The following is a 17,427-nucleotide window of genomic DNA, read 5'->3' as shown; positions in this document are numbered from 1 at the left end:
ATCGATCACCCATTCACACCAGTTCAATGTTATCGCACTTTCTCGTCCACTCCTTACACATTAGGGGCAATTTACCTATAAACCCCCACATCTTTGGGATATGGGAGGAAACTGGAACACCCGGACATGTCACAGGGAGAACGTGCGAACTCCACACAGACAGCACCTGAGGTCAGGATAAATGGCTCAATGATCAATGGTTCAATTATACTTTGTTGTCAAGTGTATCCATGCACAGTGAAATAAATTCTTTTTTGCATATAGTTCAGTGACAATCTTACTGTACATTAGGCACAATCACCCTAAGTATGTGGGTATAAGATGGTAGACCACACTCAGTCCGTACACAAGAGTTGCTAAGTTTTAGGTGCCATCCTGTATCCTTCAAGTCAGAAATCTAAAAAAAAAAAAAATGTTGAATCTTCGCTTGGCCATGAAGGCTATTGTCCTGACAGCTGCATTGGGTCAGAGTTGCAGGTGTTGGCCTGGCCAAACAATGTGTCAATGTCTTCTACCACTGCTCTACCACTCCGTACTGCTGCAGACCGTGTCCATTCCGCACGCTCGGCCGCTTGGAGCGGTGCCTGATCTACTTGAGTCCCAGACTGCTTGAGGGCCTCCAACGGCTCACTCTGTGGACTCGATCACTGCGACGCCTCGCCGACATCGGCCCGTGAATCCGCCGAACTTCACCTCCGGCCACCGCTCAGCCTCTGTGCCCCGGTGTGCCTCCCGGAGCCGACCCAGAACACCTCTGAGCGTCTCCGATGGTGCGGGAGGCAAGCCCCCAGCCCGCTCGCCAGCATCAATGTTTTCTTCTGCCCACCGCTACCTCCATCCTGAAGGGACCAAACCTGGGTCTCTGATGCTGTGAGGCAGTGGCTTTACCATCAGCGCCACTGGGCCACCCTATGCGATTTCTGAAATTTGATTGCAAAATTCAGTAACTGTTTTGACCCCTCCATATTTCACGGAATAACTTTAACCAAAACTATAAGGGATGTTAATGGAATTGTGCAGGATGGTCATTTACACCCACTGTGCATGTTTTGCCTCTCGGAATAATGAATTCAGTTTAATCCACTCTCTAGAATATCCCCAAATATGAACAAATCGCTCCACCTCATGTGGCAGGTTTAATTGCCTTTTGAAAGTGTCTCTAATACTTGATTCCAGCATATCTTTGGGATATTTATTCCAGATCTTTAGAAAGTAATGTTCATTTCATTTTGAGTTATGCCAATTGCTTGTATATGTGATCTCCATTGCTCACCTTGTTCGTGGAAACAGTTTATCCCTTCTTGTTTCAGTTGGCTGATCAACATTTTGTATCCCCCTACCTTACCTACCCACTTCACCCTAGATGTGATCCTGATAGTCAATCCCGATCCTTCACACGGATGGTGGTTGGCATTTATACACAACAGTTCGACTGATCTCCAATCAGAAATGCATAATGTATTTTGCTTGCTCTTGCAGATATGTATCCCAATGCTGTTTTCAATGGCTTTTTCCATATTGTTTTCCCTGCCACCTCCAAAGATGTGTAAAAATGGTCTTGCCCGCCCACTTCCTAAATATTTAAAGCTTTTTCACGTATTCCACGCAAAATGCATTTCCTCATACCTTTTTTAGTTTAGTTTAGAGAAACAGTGTGGAAACAGGCCGTTCGGCCCACCGAGTCCGCACCGACCAGCGATCCCCACACATCACTATCCTACACATAATAGGGACAATTTACACATACACAAAGCCAATTAACCTACAAACCTGTACGTCTTTGGAGTGTGGGAGGAAACCGAAGTTCTCGGAGAAAACCCACGAGGTCACGGGGAGAACGTACAAACTCCGTACAGACAGCACCTGTAGTCGGGATCGAACACGGGTCTTTGGTGATGCAAGCGCTGTAAGGCAGCAACTCTACCGCTGCTTCACTGTGCTGCCCAACATTCTTAGTCATGTTGAATTGTTTCTGCCCTATTTCCATCCACTTCACCCATCTGATTAGTGTTACTTCTATGATCATTATGTTCCTATGTTAGCAAGTGCTGTATTACTTGTAAATTCAAGAATTTTGCACACTATTCCCAGGCTCTGTTCACTTGTATAATTGAAAAAGCCATCTTGCTAATAAAGACTGTGCATGCCTCTCCAGTTGGAAAGACATTCATTCGCACCTTTTACTTTCTGCTCCTTACCAAATGCATTCCCAGGTTGCCACGTTGTATCATATCTACTGGTCACTTCTTTTACGTTGTACGTACAAAATGGTTTTCCAAAGCCCTTAACTGCAACGTAACCAAATACCCTTCATTAAAGTGCCCAACTGGATAAAGTCAGAGATGAATTGCCTTTCAGAAATCCATGTTGCCAGTACTTCATTAATCCATGGTTCTTGAAATTTTACTAAAATCTAATAATGTCTTCACCGCTAACATTGGTTGGTTGTTTCTAGTTCAGATTTATTGAGAATTGTGGAATCAATACGGAAAGAGATCCTTTGGCCCATCAAATTCTTCCATTGCTTTGAGAGCAATGCAGCATATGGCCCTGTAAACTAATTTCCCTTATCTCCCAATTTCCTTTTGAAAGACCAGCTTATTTTTTTGACCAGTGCTTAAAATTGAACTTGTCTTTAAATATTGGCATCCTCCACATGTGTTCATTGTTCCATATCCTAGACGGATTGAACAATTGTGGTTAGTGATGCTTTGCATGTCTCATTTTAGATCATGTCAACAACCTTGGATGCATTAAAATGAGGAAATGCTGGAAGTAGCAGAATTGATAGAACTAAGAATGCATCTCTTCTGCTGTGTGGCGTATTAACTTTCACAGTTTATGACCTTTTATAGTTTCCAACCTTTTTCAGTCTTTTTATAACTTTCCAAAATCACATCTCTTCCTTCAACACTCGCACAGCAATCCCTGCATTATGACATTAGCTCCGACCTCAATAAGACAGATAAAATGTTTTTATTGTTCCCTCAGTCATTTTTCCCTCACCATTGTAAGGGATTTCATTGTATAACATTCCATGGTTTATATTTTCTGTCACATTGCCCTATTTCATTCTACAGAACTGAACTTACTAGTATTTGATCTGTTCTCAAATTAGAAAAAGGTCGCAGGTATTTCAGGAATCGCTCTTCCTCGCTTTTCACCCTTTCCTGTTTCACCCCCTCTTACACACTTGTGTACTATCCTTGCCTGCATGTTTGCACTCAGTCTATGTTTTTTGGAGAGAAGGTTGTTCACCTGTCTTATGTTTAAATCTCTCTAATATCTGCCTCGAGATTTGCATCTCAACCACCTACCCATTATTTGAAACCCCTTATTAAACCCTCAGTAATGTAGTTGCACCTTTTCTGTTCCTTACTTCTGGCCTAATAAATTTGAGTTTGACCCACTTAGCATACTATCCCTGTATCTAAGTGTAATTTTAATCTTCATAGACTATCACGAGCTATCTCCAGGTCTGTCATATTCTCAATGCAATCTTTTGCTCTTGCCTTATCATTCTGAATACATTGTAACCAAGAATCTCCCACTCCCAGTCCTCCCGGTGGCTGAGCACTTCACTTCCCCCTCCCACTCCCAGTTTGACCTTTCTGTCATGGGCCTCCTCCAGTGTCATAGTGAGGCCCACCACAAATTGGAGGAACAGCACCTCATATTTCGCTTGGGCAGCTTACAGCCCAGCGGTATGAACATTGACTTCTCTAACTTTAGATAGCTCCTCTGTCCCTTTCTTCCCCTCTCCCTTCCCAGTTCTCCCACTGTCTTCCTGTCTCCTATATACTTTCTTTGTCCCGCCCCCCCTGACGTCAACCTGAAGAAGGGTCTCGACCCGAAACGTCACCCATTCCTTCTCTCCAGAGATGCTGCCTGACCCGCTGAGTTACTCCAGCATTTTGTGATACCTTCGGTTTGTACCAGCATCTGCAGTTATTTTCCTACACAACCAAGAATATCGTTCTCAAATCTGCTCATCTATCCAGCTTCTTTATTACACAAATATTGTAACCTAATGAGAAAACTTGCAGTTATCGATCATCAACCTTACTTGTTTACCCCATCATCTTCCTGCTCTTGCCTCTGACTTGATGTGTGTCATAGGTGCGCTGTTTCTTAATGTTTAATGGCCATTTTAGTTGAGGGATCCTAACAGTAAGTATCAATAGTGCTTCAGACCTGAGGCACAACTAATTCATCATGCCACATTTTTAAGCAACACTAAATTTCAGGGCCAGTGTACATTATATCGTTTATCATTTCTAGCTACCTATCCATCTCTGCTCCTGTGAGGTGCTATCCATTTTTCGTCCATTAAAGTTGATCATGAAACAATCAGGCTCCTAGGGCCAATAGATAAATTGCTAAATGTATAATAAAAATACTGGTACTCTGATTAAACAATGACATTCATTGTGCACACTCTTTTACCAAAAACTATAAATAGGCAATACCCATGGAACATGCTTAAGAGATTTTTGGCTGAATGAAAGTTGGTTCTCAGACTTGCCATGTATCGTCATGTAGCGACCACAGAGAATGGTCCGGGTCGTCGAACCCTCAGATTGGCCAGTAAGGTCACGTGTGAGCGCGACCGTAGGGATTGGTCCAGAGAGCGACATCGCTGATTGGACAGCGTTGTCATGTGCGCTTTTGGCGCCCGAAATGATCAGTTCAGTGAAGTCTTCGAAGAAGACAGTGAGTTTTTGATGGTTGTCCTTTACCTTGTTGTTTAACCTTTGTATTCGAATATTGCTGCCGCAATCAACTTCTTCTACAACCAACAAGTTTCCGGACTCGCCATATTGGTGACCCCGACGTGATCTGGACGATCACCGACTATGCAGGAACACGACGCCCCGTTGTTGGATGCCGCGCCTGGCACACCGGAGTTAAGCGCAGTAAGCGTTCACCTTCCGTCGTTTTGGACAGATCAACCGCAATCTTGGTTTGTCCACACCGAAGCCCAATTTCATTTAAGGAACATATCGGCCGACGCGACGAAGTATTACTATCTCGTCAGCGCTCTATCACCGGAGACGACCACACGCGTGATGCGGTTCATCGTTAATCCGCCTGCGGAAAGCAAGTACGAGGCAATGAAGAAATTGTTACTGCGAACCTTCGGGTTTAATAGGCACGATTGCGCTGAAAAACTTCTGCACCTACCGGACCTCGGAGATCGACGGCCGTCCGTTCTCATGGCCGAGATGATGATGCTAGCCGGTGAGCATACGGATTGCCTCATGTTCGAACAGGCATTCCGAGAGAAGCTTCCCGAGGATGTCCGACTGCTGCTCACGGATTGTTCTTTTAAGGACCCCGAAGCATATGCAGAGAAAGCGGACGCGCTCATAGCGGCTAAATCGAAGGCAAGCGGTTCGATCAACAAGGTCTCGACATCAGTGACCACACCACAGCGACATCAAGATGGCGCCGCGTCTCCCGCCAGTTCTCCAAAAGCCCGCCAAAAAGATCCGCACAAGCGCGGCTGGTGCTATTATCACCTACGATAGGGTAGAGAATCCCGCAACTGCCGCTCACCTTGTACCTTCGCGGGAAATGCCTCGGCCGATCGTACATAGGGGCAGTTGCGATTGGCCAGAACCGACGCCTCTACGTCCACGATCGATTCACGGACACAGAATTTTTGGTGGACACGGGAGCCATCGTCAGTATAGTGCCACCGACCGACCTCGAAACCAGAACGGGTAAGACAGGTCCCACCCTCATCGCGGTTAATGGCAGCCCCATTCGCACTTTCGGTATACGGAAGATGTCCCTTGTGTTAGGCCTCCGCACGTACGAATGGCCATTCATCATAGCAGACGTCAGACAAGCGATCCTAGGCGCAGATTTTCTCTGGGCTTTTTCACTGGTCCCTGATGTCCGCGGTAACGACCTCCGACCCTCCGCCAGCGAGGAGCCCGTCGCTCCGACAACCGCCTCCCCGCCCAGCCCTACCGTCCAAGCCGTCGTATGCTGAGATCCTGGCGGAGTTTCCAGAGCTGCTCATCCAACGTTTTGACACGCCTTCGGCCAAGCACGGCGTGGTCCATCACATCCGCACCGAGGGCCCTCCCGTTTTCGCTCGGGCCAGGAGACTACCACCAGACAAACTGGTGGTGGCACGGGCGGAATTTAGGAAGATGGAGGAAATGGGCATTGTCTGTCAGTCCGACAGCCCATGGGCCTCGCCGTTGCATATGGTCTCCAAGGCATCTGGGGGGTGGAGACCATGTGGCGATTATCGGCGTCTCAATGCTGTCACCACGGCTGATCGCTACCCCATACCGCACCTACAGGACTTTTCGTCTGGGCTGGAAGGGGCGGTGGTGTTCTCCAAAATCGATTTGGTGCGAGGATACCAGCAGATTCCGGTACGGCCGGAGGACATACAGAAAACTGCCACGATTACTCCGTTCGGGTTGTTCGAATGGTTGCGTATGCCTTTCAGTTTAAAGAACGCGGCACAGGCTTTCCAACGACTGATGGACCGTGTGGGTCGGGGTTTACCCTTTTTGTTTATTTATTTAGACGACATCCTGGTCGCCAGCCCCTCAGTGCAGGAACACCAGGTCCACTTGCGGACTGTGTTCCAGCGGCTCCAAGACCACGGGCTCATTATCCAACCCTCCAAGTGTCAATTCGGCCTCCCTTCTCTTGATTTTCTAGGGCACAGAATTACCCCTGCCGGCGCCTCCCCTTTGCCCGAGAAGGTGGAGGCTATCCGGGCATTTCCCAGGCCCACCACAGTAAAAGGACTACAGGAGTTCGTAGGTATGGTTAACTTCTACCATAGGTTTGTTCCGGCAGCTGCGCGGGTCATGCGCCCGCTCTTCCAGTGCCTTGCGGGAAAACCGGTAGAGTTGATATGGTCCCCGGCCGCAGAGTCGGCTTTTACAGCAGCTAAGGCAGCTTTGGCAGACGCCACCATGTTGGTCCACCCGAGCCCCTCCGCCCCTACGGCCCTGACGGTTGACGCCTCTGACGTGGCGGTGGGCGGGGTCTTGGAGCAGCAGGTCGGTGGCCGTTGGCAGCCCTTGGCGTTTTTCAGCCGGCAACTAAATTCGGCTGAGCTGAAGTATAGCGCATTTGACTGAGAGCTTCTGGCCCTCTATTTAGCTGTTCGTCATTTCAGGTACTTCCTTGAGGGCCGCCCATTTGTGGCCTTTACGGACCACAAACCATTAACATTTGCATTTTTCAAATTGTCTGACCCATGGTCGGCCCGCCAGCAGCGGCACCTGACTGCCATCTCCGAATTTACCACCGATGTCCGTCATGTCGCGGGTAAGCTTAATGCCGTTGCTGACGCCCTGTCTAGACCTGCTTTTTCCCCTATTTCGGCGGTGGACTGCGAGGTGGATCCCCAGGAGCTTGCGGAGGCACAGCTTCTAGCGGATACCGCCTCGGCATACCAGTCCACCACTTCGGGATTGAAGTTGGCTCAGGTAGCCTGCGGGTCGGAAGGCACAAAAGTCTGGTGTGATGTTTCCCTTCCCCGTCCCAGGCCGGTAGTACCGCTCTCCCTTCAGCGCCGGGTTTTTGATGCCATTCACGGGCTGGCGCACCCGTCCATCCGCTCCACCTCTGCTTTAGTAGCAGCTCGGTTTGTCTGGCATGGCCTACGGAAACAGGTAGCGGGTTGGGCACGTTCCTGCGTTCCCTGTCAGACCGCTAAAGTCCAGCGCCATGTCCAGCCCCCCGTACAGGAGTTCGAGGTCCCAGCAGTTCGTTTTTTCCACATCCACGTGGATTTAGTCGGGCCTTTGCCTTCCTCCCGGGGCTACACCCACCTCCTCACGGTGGTGGATCGGTTCACCCGGTGGCCAGAGGCTTTCCCATTGTCTGATATCTCGGCAGCCTCTTGTGCCAGGACTTTGGCCCTCCATTGGGTAGCACGTTTCGGGGTCCCGGCAGTTATTACCACTGACAGGGGGCCGCAGTTCACTTCGTCCCTCTGGGCCGCGCTCGCAGAACTGTACGGTTCCAAGTTACAACCCACTACTGCATATCACCCCCAGGCAAATGGACTTGTAGAAAGGTTCCACCGTCAACTCAAGGCGTCCCTCAGTGCAAGGCTTGAAGGCCCGGACTGGGTAGACCAACTCCCCTGGGTCCTTCTGGGCATCCGGACTGCTCCTAAGCAAGATCTCGGTGCGTCGTCCGCGGAGCTAGTATATGGCTCGCCACTTCGAGTACCCGGGGATTTGTTTCCGGACCCCTCAGACCAGCTGCCTCCAGTCCTATCAGTCTTAGCATCGCTCCGGGCACGGGTGGGTTCCCTGGCTCCAGTTCCGACTTCACGTCATGGGTGTCCCATGGTACATGAACCGCCTTCCCTGAAGGACTGTGAGTTTGTGTTTTTGCGAAAAGATTCCCATCGTGCCCCGTTGCAGAGGGTCTATCAAGGGCCGTTCCGGGTTTTGCGTAAGGGGACGGCTACCTTCACCTTAGACGTGTGCGGCAGGAGTAAGCTCGTCTCGGTGTCCCGGCTTAAACCTGCACACTTGGATCCGGATCAACCAGTCCTGGTCGGCCAAACCCCTAGGAGAGGTCGGCCTCCGTCAGTTCCGCTCAGTCCAGGACCCCCCGTTCCGGCAGTTCCTCCAAGTCCGGAATCCCCTGCTCCTGTGGTTCAGGCTGCCCCTCTCCTTACTCGTTATGGTCGCGAAATCCGGCTCCCTGCTAGGTTCCGTACCTCGCGTTCTGGGGGGGGTCATGTAGCGACCATAGAGAATGGTCCGGGTCGTCGAACCCTCAGATTGGCCAGCAAGGTCACGTGTGAGCGCGACCGTAGGGATTGGTCCAGAGAGCGACATCGCTGATTGGACAGCGTTGTCATGTGCGCTTTTGGCGCCCGAAATGATCAGTTCAGTGAAGTCTTCGAAGAAGACAGTGAGTTTTTGATGGTTGTCCTTTACCTTGTTGTTTAACCTTTTGTATTCGAATATTGCTGCCGCAATAAACTTCTTCTACAACCAACAAGTTTCCGGACTCGCCATAGTCATGTATTTATGATATGTCTCGACTTTGCCTCAAACCGCAGGAGTCATGCAAGTCCATCTAGGTGGCTAAACATTGAGACAAATGCTGGATCTCATAAATTTTCACAAGACAGTCTGTGTATGATTTGGCGTGACTTTCTGTAACACAACTCGAGCCCCTTTTCTATTAACAATCAGTAATACTGCAAGCCTTGAAAGAAAGGAAATTGTTATGTTAACTGGAACATAACTGAAGTGTTGAGGTGACATTTCGGGGGTATCTGGCTTTTATAGGATTTAGTAGTGATAATATTGATAGTAAAAAACAAATAAGAGTTTTTTAAAAAAAATTTGAATGCAAACCTTGACTGGATTTGTGAATTTGTCAGCAGTGGCAGTTTTATAATTTCAAGCTGTAGCTAAGGGGTATTATATTGCTCATTTCACCTAGCAGAAAGATGAAACTTTAATCTTATTAGCCTGGGTTAGGTTCTGAGGTAACATCTGTTTCTTCTACTGTGTCACATTGTTTCTGCTCCTGTAAAAATGAACTGATTTCATCATTTAAACATTTTCTGTAACATTTAAGCCCAAGATAACTGAATGGTTGTATGTTATGTAATTGCACATTTGTAAAATATGAAATATGTTAGTGTTAATGATCCAAGGATGTTACCGTGGGTTCTCTTACAATGGAGGTTTGTCATGTATAATGGTACACAATGGGAACAGTCTGCTTTCGACTCTAAGCTGGAGCTAGCATTATTCTTTATTGTAATGGAATAAGAAAGAAACCAATATATGAATGCATTCGAAATTCAAGTTATAAAATCAATGCAACTGAGCATATGCAGACCAGTAATGATCTCTAATGGGAGAATATTGCACATTTAACCAGTGGACTGATTGGTTCTTCTCTTTTGCCTTGGTTATGACAGAAAATATCACCTTGGGTTGGATTGCGCAAGATCAACATCTCGTACTGGGGTTGGGAAGATATGTCACCTTTTACAAACACCACCTTACAATGGCTACCAGGTGAACCCAATGACTCTGGATTCTGTGCATACCTTGTAAAAGCAGAAGTTGCTGGTTTAAAGGCCTACGCGTGCACAGAGATGACGGATGGCTTAGTCTGTGAAAAGCCAGTTGGTAAGTTTTTATTTACCTGGATGCACAAATAGTCATTGAAACTACTTTCATATTAACTCGATTGCAAGCAGGACAAAAATAAACACAAACACTTCCCTTCCACAGGACCACAAGGTACAGAATTTCTGCAGAAAATGCAGGAAACACAGCATGAATGGCATCATCTGTGGAAAATGAAATAATTTACATTTCAGATCAAAAAACCATGTTCAGAACTGGGAGAGTGTTTTGTTTTAAAAAGTGAGTTTTAACTTGAAGAAAGGGTGGGGGAAAAATTAGTTGGATAAAGGAAATATCTCTTCCATGATGTGGCTAAGGTTCCCCAATTGATCCCAATGTTTACAGAACTGACCTTTAAATATGTTGGTGAGGATAGAGAGAGAGGAAGCAAGAAACAGGACTAGTTTTTCCATGAAATGCAGGACAGCTGATGCTGAAACCTGAAACCAAAAGGAGAATGCTGGAAGGGCAAAGCCTTTGAAGAGAGGAAAACGGAGTTAATGTTACTGATGAACAATCTAATGGCAGACCTGTTCAATCTGATGTAAAGAAGAAAAATGGGCTTTTGAAATTCTTGAATTTGGTCCCAAAGGTGCCTAGCTGGAAGATGAGAAGCTGTTCCCTAAGTTTCTGTTGTGCTTCATTGCAACAATGAAGGAGGGTACATGGGGAGTTCAGAATAGGGTGGAGAAAAAAAATGACAGGTAACTCAAGACCTTAAATCTAATTTGTTCTCTCGCGTTCCTAGCTTTTATGAAGGGTTTTTGATCTGAGACATTAACTCTGTTCCACTTTCCACAGATCTGTCTCATTTTCAACACTTTCTGGTTTTCATTGTCTACAATCGTATTAACCATCAAGGTTTCTGCAGGTGGTGGGATTGAAAACTCGTGTCTAAAGAACTATTTGTACCTGTACTTTAATACCAGACAAAGGAAATTTTCTTCAATTGTTCAATATGTGTTGCTTTTGTGATGAATGGTGACTGTGGTTCACACAAAATCATTTTGCAAACACCATGTTTTTATTAGTATTATCACGCACAAATAACGAGTAGGCCAGTTTGATCTACTTTTATGTAATACCACATAGATTCCATTGACACGAGAGCGTAATCACTACGGCAGAAATTGATTCCAGAGAGAGGAAAAATTAAATCCATGATGTTCTTGGTTAGCAGTTTTTCAAGATTGGGAATAATAGCAAAGATTTACCTTGGGGGGGAAAACGAAGTAGGCCAACTTTGGTTTGTTTTCTTCATCTCCAGCACCCTGCCTGCTGGAGTAGAACTGACATACAGGACTAATCAGAAATTGTTCAATCTGCTTCACCTCGTCAGAAGTAAAGTGTCTCCAACGTCTAATCGAGTTTGAATACGTAAATAGAGTTTGGCCTCCAAATGTTCACAAAGTCATACTGGCTTGTACACTGAAGGGCACGAGATGGGCCATACATTTCTGCAAAATAAGATTGCTCAAGCAACCTGCCACCCCTGTATGACCCTGGAAGACATGGACCACTTCCCCTAACTTGGAAGCCGCCTCTCAGAATAGAGAGACATTGAAATTCCCTGCTACCATTGCTCTACCACTGCTTTTTGGTTGGGTGAGGAAGTCGGTTTCAATGATCAAGACCTAAAACTTGCCTCAGAGTCACTGGTGTGAAAGGCAGCATACATCACTATTTCATTCTGCGACTTGGACTATGAATCCCAAGCAGGGGCGTATCTGCGGTAAATAGCACCGATGGCAAGCACTGAAATTGTGCCCCTGTCCAAACATCTGACACGGGCCGGGTAGGGCCCATCCTGTGCGTGTTTGGGGGTTTAGTTTAGAGATACAGCGCGGAAACAGGCCCTTTCGGCCCACCGGGTCAGCGCCGACCAGCGATTCCCGCACATTAACACTATCCTACATCCACTGGGGACAATTGTTACATTTACCAAGCTAATTAACCTATACGTATTTGAAGTGTGGAAAGAAATTGAAGATCTCGGAGAAAACCCACGGTCACAGGGAGATCGTACAAACTCCGTGCAGACAGCACCCGTAGTTGGGATCGAACCCGGGTTTCCTGCGCTGCATTCGCAGCAACTCTACCGCTGCGCCACCGTGCCGCCCACAGGTCCAACAGGTGCTACTGGTCCATGATTTTCCATGATTTTCCATGATTTTCCATGATTTTCCATGAAGTCAACACAGCTCCCATGGAACTAAAGTGGGAACAATTCATCTTTAATCTGAGGGACTTCCTCAGATGCTCCTGTCTACACTTACAACATAATTTCTAAGGAACTCAGATTTCAGAGTTTAAATGATTAAAGCTTGACCATGATCATTTTGCAACCACCATAGTTTGCAATCATGCCATTGTCCTGACTTTGTCTATTCTTGCCTTCCACCAGGTCTTGTCTGGTAATTAACCATTTCCTGTATGGGAATTATCCATCTCCAGACTTGATTCTACATCAAACCAATTCATCATACTGCTCTCTCACATCCTCAAAAGCTCCAAGTCTTTCAGTTCTTTTCCTCCTCCTTTCACGACTGCCATCAATGTCTTAACTTCATAGTTTTGTAACCTTCCGTTCTCCTTCTTTCATCTTCATCCTTCCTCGCCTAAAGTTCTCAGTTCCTGAAACTTTCTTCCTTGATATTCTTTTCAATTCTGTATCCAACTTGCCTTGAGTATCATGAACAGCTTCCTCAAAATAAGTAATCTGATTGCAACTGCATCACATTTTTTCTTCTGATTCTCATTTGATAAAATTGACTCTCCCTTTACTTTCATTATCCTCTTCTGTAGTCTTCCTCCATTATTAAAATCCAGCTTGCAACTGAATGAAGGTCAGAAGGAACATGACCTATGGATGTTCTCCTGAGATGCTGCCCGATCAGTGTCTTTTGTAAACCGTCATCTGTTTTTACATCTCTGCCTTCAAGGTTGTTGACTCCAGCACCCTCCTCCAAAACAGCCCCCCCCCCTCCCATCCCCACTCTGTTGCACAGCTCAGTTGCAGTGCACTAAATTAAATTTATTAAATCAAATCAGTATCACCAGCAATGGCTTCTCTTCCTTTTCCTTAAATGTAAACAGTCCATGCATAGTCCTGTTTGATTCTGTGGAAAGGCTGCTCGTCTTCCTTAACTTACTTTTTTCCCCAACCCTGAATTCACTAACTCTTGCTCTAAACGTGTATCAATTTGCAGTCATCCACCTCCACAAACAAATTCACTGATAATTTACCTGTGTTTCATTACTTGGAAATGTGTTCCCACATCTTTTGTTTAAACACAGAATTTTGTTCACTTTGATGTTCCCTGGTGGTCTCTAGAAGTATGTAGTTAGTACAGGTCCACCTCTTATTTTCCGGCAACTGGTGGTCCGGCCCCTCGTTTAATCCGGACAAAATTACGAAAGACCACTTGAAATCTTCCCCAGAAGTCACCCCGAAAATGTGGCACCTATCCCCGCAGTGCTACTTTGCCCACACAATGCTAAGTGTCTCTATGGTGCCTCTGCTCTCCTGATGGGACACCACCCTTATGTTCTTCCTTCTCTTCATTGTACTCTAACTGCAGAGTCCACATAATTTCGAACTGCAACATTGTCCAAAAGTCCGTTGTCGTTGCTAACACTGCCTCTTTCAAAAGCCTCTAATTTTCTTGCACTAAACGTTATTCCCTTTATCACGTATCTGCACACTATGGACGGCTTGATTACAATCATGTATTGTCTTTCCGCTGACTGGTTAGCACGCAACAAAAGGTGTTCACTGTACATCTATACACATGACAATAAACTAAATTAGCTCTCCGATGTGGAACTTCCACACAGATGAAATCATTTTGTTGCTTTCATTCTATCTTGTCCTACTTTGTGATACTTGCCTACTTCCGGTGCGCCATGCAGATGGCTGTACTGACGAGAGCTCCGAGTCAACTCAGCAAACTTGTGTGGATTTACTTTTTACTACTTGCTCATTTTGCACATACTGTACTATCACATGTTCAGTGAGATCGACAAACACTTTTGGAGATAGGAACGTCAGCCAACGCGGACTTTAAGCCAGCTATTGATGACACAGACGACGGCCTCCCCTGGGTGTTTTGTCTACCTGCACGGCGGAGGAGGAAAGCAAAGAGAGGGAAGCGTGCTGGTGCTCTGTGCAGAAGCCTCTGCCCAGCATTCTGTTAGCTAATGTGCAATCCCTGGACGATAAATTAAACGAGTTGTGCGCACGGATCGAACACCATCGGGACATTAAGAACTGCTGTGTTCTGGCGTTCACGGAGACGTGGCTGGAGACCAGCGTACCCGACTGCGCCGTCACTCCGGAGAGTTCTTCCGTCTACCGACAAGACAGAACGAAGGACTCGGGCAAGTCGAGAGGAGGGGGAGTGTGCTTTATGGTTAACTCTTCGTGGGCCATGGATGTCTGCGTTTTAACTATACACTGCTCCCCGGTTCTGGAGCTGTGACCATTAAAGCTAGACTTTTCTACCTCCCCAGAGAGTTCATTTCAGTCCTCCTTACTGCTGCTTACATCCCCCCTCAGGCTGATAAATCTCTAGCCCTGGACGAACTGTATGGGATTGTAAATGAGCTGGGGAACTCCCATCCTGAGGCTGCGTTCATTGTTCTGGGAGACTTCAACAGAGCCAATATGAAGAAGGTCTCCCAAAATACTTCCAACACATCACTTTTCCCACCAGGGGAGAGCAGACCCTGGACCATTGTTACACCCCATTCAGAGACTGTTATAAGCCCCTCCCTCGCCCTGCTTTTGGTAAGGCAGATCACTGTTCCAGTCTGAAGAAGGGTCTCGACCCGAAACGTCACCCATTCCTTCTCTCCCGAGATGCTGCCTGACCTGCTGAGTTACTCCAGCATTTTGTGAATAAATCGATTTGTACCAGCATCTGCAGTTATTTTCTTATACTACTTGTTGCTCCACTGCGAATTCTCTTCGAGGTATGTCCACTTTGAAGAAGTTCTCCTCCTCTCTTCGATCAGTCTGAAGAAGGGTCTCGACCCGAAACGTCACCCATTCCTTCTCTCCCGAGATGCTGCCTGACCTGCTGAGTTACTCCAGCATTTTGTGAATAAATCACTGTTCCATTCTACTGCTGCCTGCATACAGGCAGAAACTAAAACGGGAAAAACCGGTTTCCAGGGTCATATATAAATGGAACAATGAGGTTGATGAGGTCTTACAGGACTGCTTTGACACAATTGACTGACAGATGTTTGAAGACACAGCAGAAGGCAATATCAATGAATACACAGATTGTCTTAGGCTACATAAGTAAGTGCATCGATGATGTGGTTCCAAAAGCCCCCATCTGCACTTACCCAAATCAGAAACCCTGGGTCGGACGGGAAATCCGTGCTGAACTTAAAGCACGGACTACTGCCTTCAACTCAGGCGACCTCAACGCTTACAAGGTAGCCAGATATGACCTCCGGAAGTCCATCAGGAAAGCCAAGAGAGACTACAGAAACAAAGTGAAATCTAACTACTACAGCTCGGACTCCAGACGCATGTGGAGTGGATTACGCTGCATCACAGAAAACAAAGGGAAAAACAGGAGCACTGTTCAGCCAACCGCATCGCTCTCGCACGAGCTTAACACCTTTTACGCCCAGTTCGATGCAGACAACACGGCGCCCACCATGAGTCCACAGGTGTGCAGGGGGACCACAACACTGTCCTTACAAACGGCAGACGTGAGGTGGTCCGTCAAAAATGGTCAACGACCGCAAAGCTCCAGGGCCGGATGGTATTCCAGGGCGGGCCCTCAGAGCGTGTGCTGATCAACTGGCAGAGGTGTTCACCAACATCTTCAACCTCTTTCTGAATCAGTCTGTGGTTCCCACCTCCTTCAAAGCATCCATCATCGTTCTTGTTCCAAAGAAACTAGTAACCTCCTGTTTAAATGACTACTGTACTGTCGCACTGACATCAGTTATCATGAAGTACTTCGAGCGACTAGTCAAAACTCACATCTGCTCCTCTCTCCTTGACACCTTGGACCCTCTTCAGTTTGCATATAGACCAAACAGGGCCACGGACGATGCCATCACCATGGCAATACATACTGAGCTCACCCACCTGGACAAAGGAAATACATATGTGAGAATGCTCTTTATTGACTACAGCTCGGCATTCAACACTATTATTCCCTCAAAACTCGTCCCCAAGCTCCTTAATCTTGGACTGGAGACCTCCATCTGCAGATGGATATTCGATTTCCTGACGGGCAGGCCCCAGGTGGTGAGAATTGGCAGCCACACCTCTACCTCACTGATCCTCAATACAGGCACACCACAGGGCTGTGTGCTCAGTCCTCTCCTGTACTCCCTGTTCACGCACGACTGTACTGCTAAGCACAGCTCAAACAGCATCCTAAAGTTTGCTGACAACACGACCATCTTGGGCCACATCACAGACAACAACGAGGGCCACAGACAACAATGAGGGCCCACAGAGAGGAGGTAAAGGCACTAAACAGCTGGTGCCAGGAAAATAACCTCTCTCTCAATGTCAGCAAAACTAAAGAGATGATCGTGGACTACAGGAGACAGCGGGGGAGTGGACACCTCCCCATCCACATCGGTGATGCTGAGGTTGAAAGGGTCAGCAGCTTTAAGTTCCTCGGTGCACATCACTGAGGACCTTTCCTGGACTGCACACGGACACAATAACAAAGAAGGCCCACCAGTGGCTCTTTTTCCTGAGAAGACTGAGGAAGTTTGGCATGAACGGCAGCATCCTCACAAACTTCTACAGATGCACCATCGAGAGCCTCCTGACGGGCTACATTACAGTCTGGTACGGGAACTGTTCTGCCCACAGCCACAAATCACTACAGAGAGTGGTGAAGACGGCACAGCACATCACTGGCAACTGTCTCCCGGCCATTCAGGACATTTTCTACCGGCGGTGCCTGCGGAAGGCACGCAGCATCATCAAGGACCACAGCCACCCAGCACGCAGGCTGTTCTCCTTGTTACCGTCAGGCAGACGATACAGGAGTGTGGCTGCGTGTACCACCAGGCTTAAGAACAGTTTCTACCATCAGGCCATCAGGCTTCTGAACTCATAAACACATTTCAAATCATATCTGTTGATTATTTTTAATATTGTCTTTTTACCTATTTTTAATATTGTCTTTTTACCTTAATAATGTCATTTTTAAAATCTTATTTATCCTTGGAATATTACTGCTGAGGTGACCCGTTGTCTTGTCAAATACATTTCATTGTA

The 17,427-nt window shown here is 46.9% G+C and overlaps 1 protein-coding gene across 1 annotated transcript in view; it reads left to right on the top strand.

Moving 5' to 3' along the window:
• atrnl1b (attractin-like 1b) overlaps positions 1–17,427 on the top strand; it is a 681,061-nt gene that overhangs the window by 184,181 nt on the left and 479,453 nt on the right. The window contains exon 16 of the mRNA XM_078413453.1: positions 9,944–10,157. Within this exon, the coding sequence (XP_078269579.1) occupies positions 9,944–10,157 (214 nt within the window). The remainder of the gene's footprint in view (positions 1–9,943; positions 10,158–17,427) is intronic.

This window comes from Rhinoraja longicauda, chromosome 16 (assembly GCF_053455715.1).
Source record: "Rhinoraja longicauda isolate Sanriku21f chromosome 16, sRhiLon1.1, whole genome shotgun sequence".
Taxonomy (NCBI): Eukaryota; Metazoa; Chordata; class Chondrichthyes; order Rajiformes; family Arhynchobatidae; genus Rhinoraja; species Rhinoraja longicauda.
The sequence above is the reverse complement of the archived record's forward strand: the minus strand, read 5'-3'. Positions and strand labels throughout refer to the sequence as shown.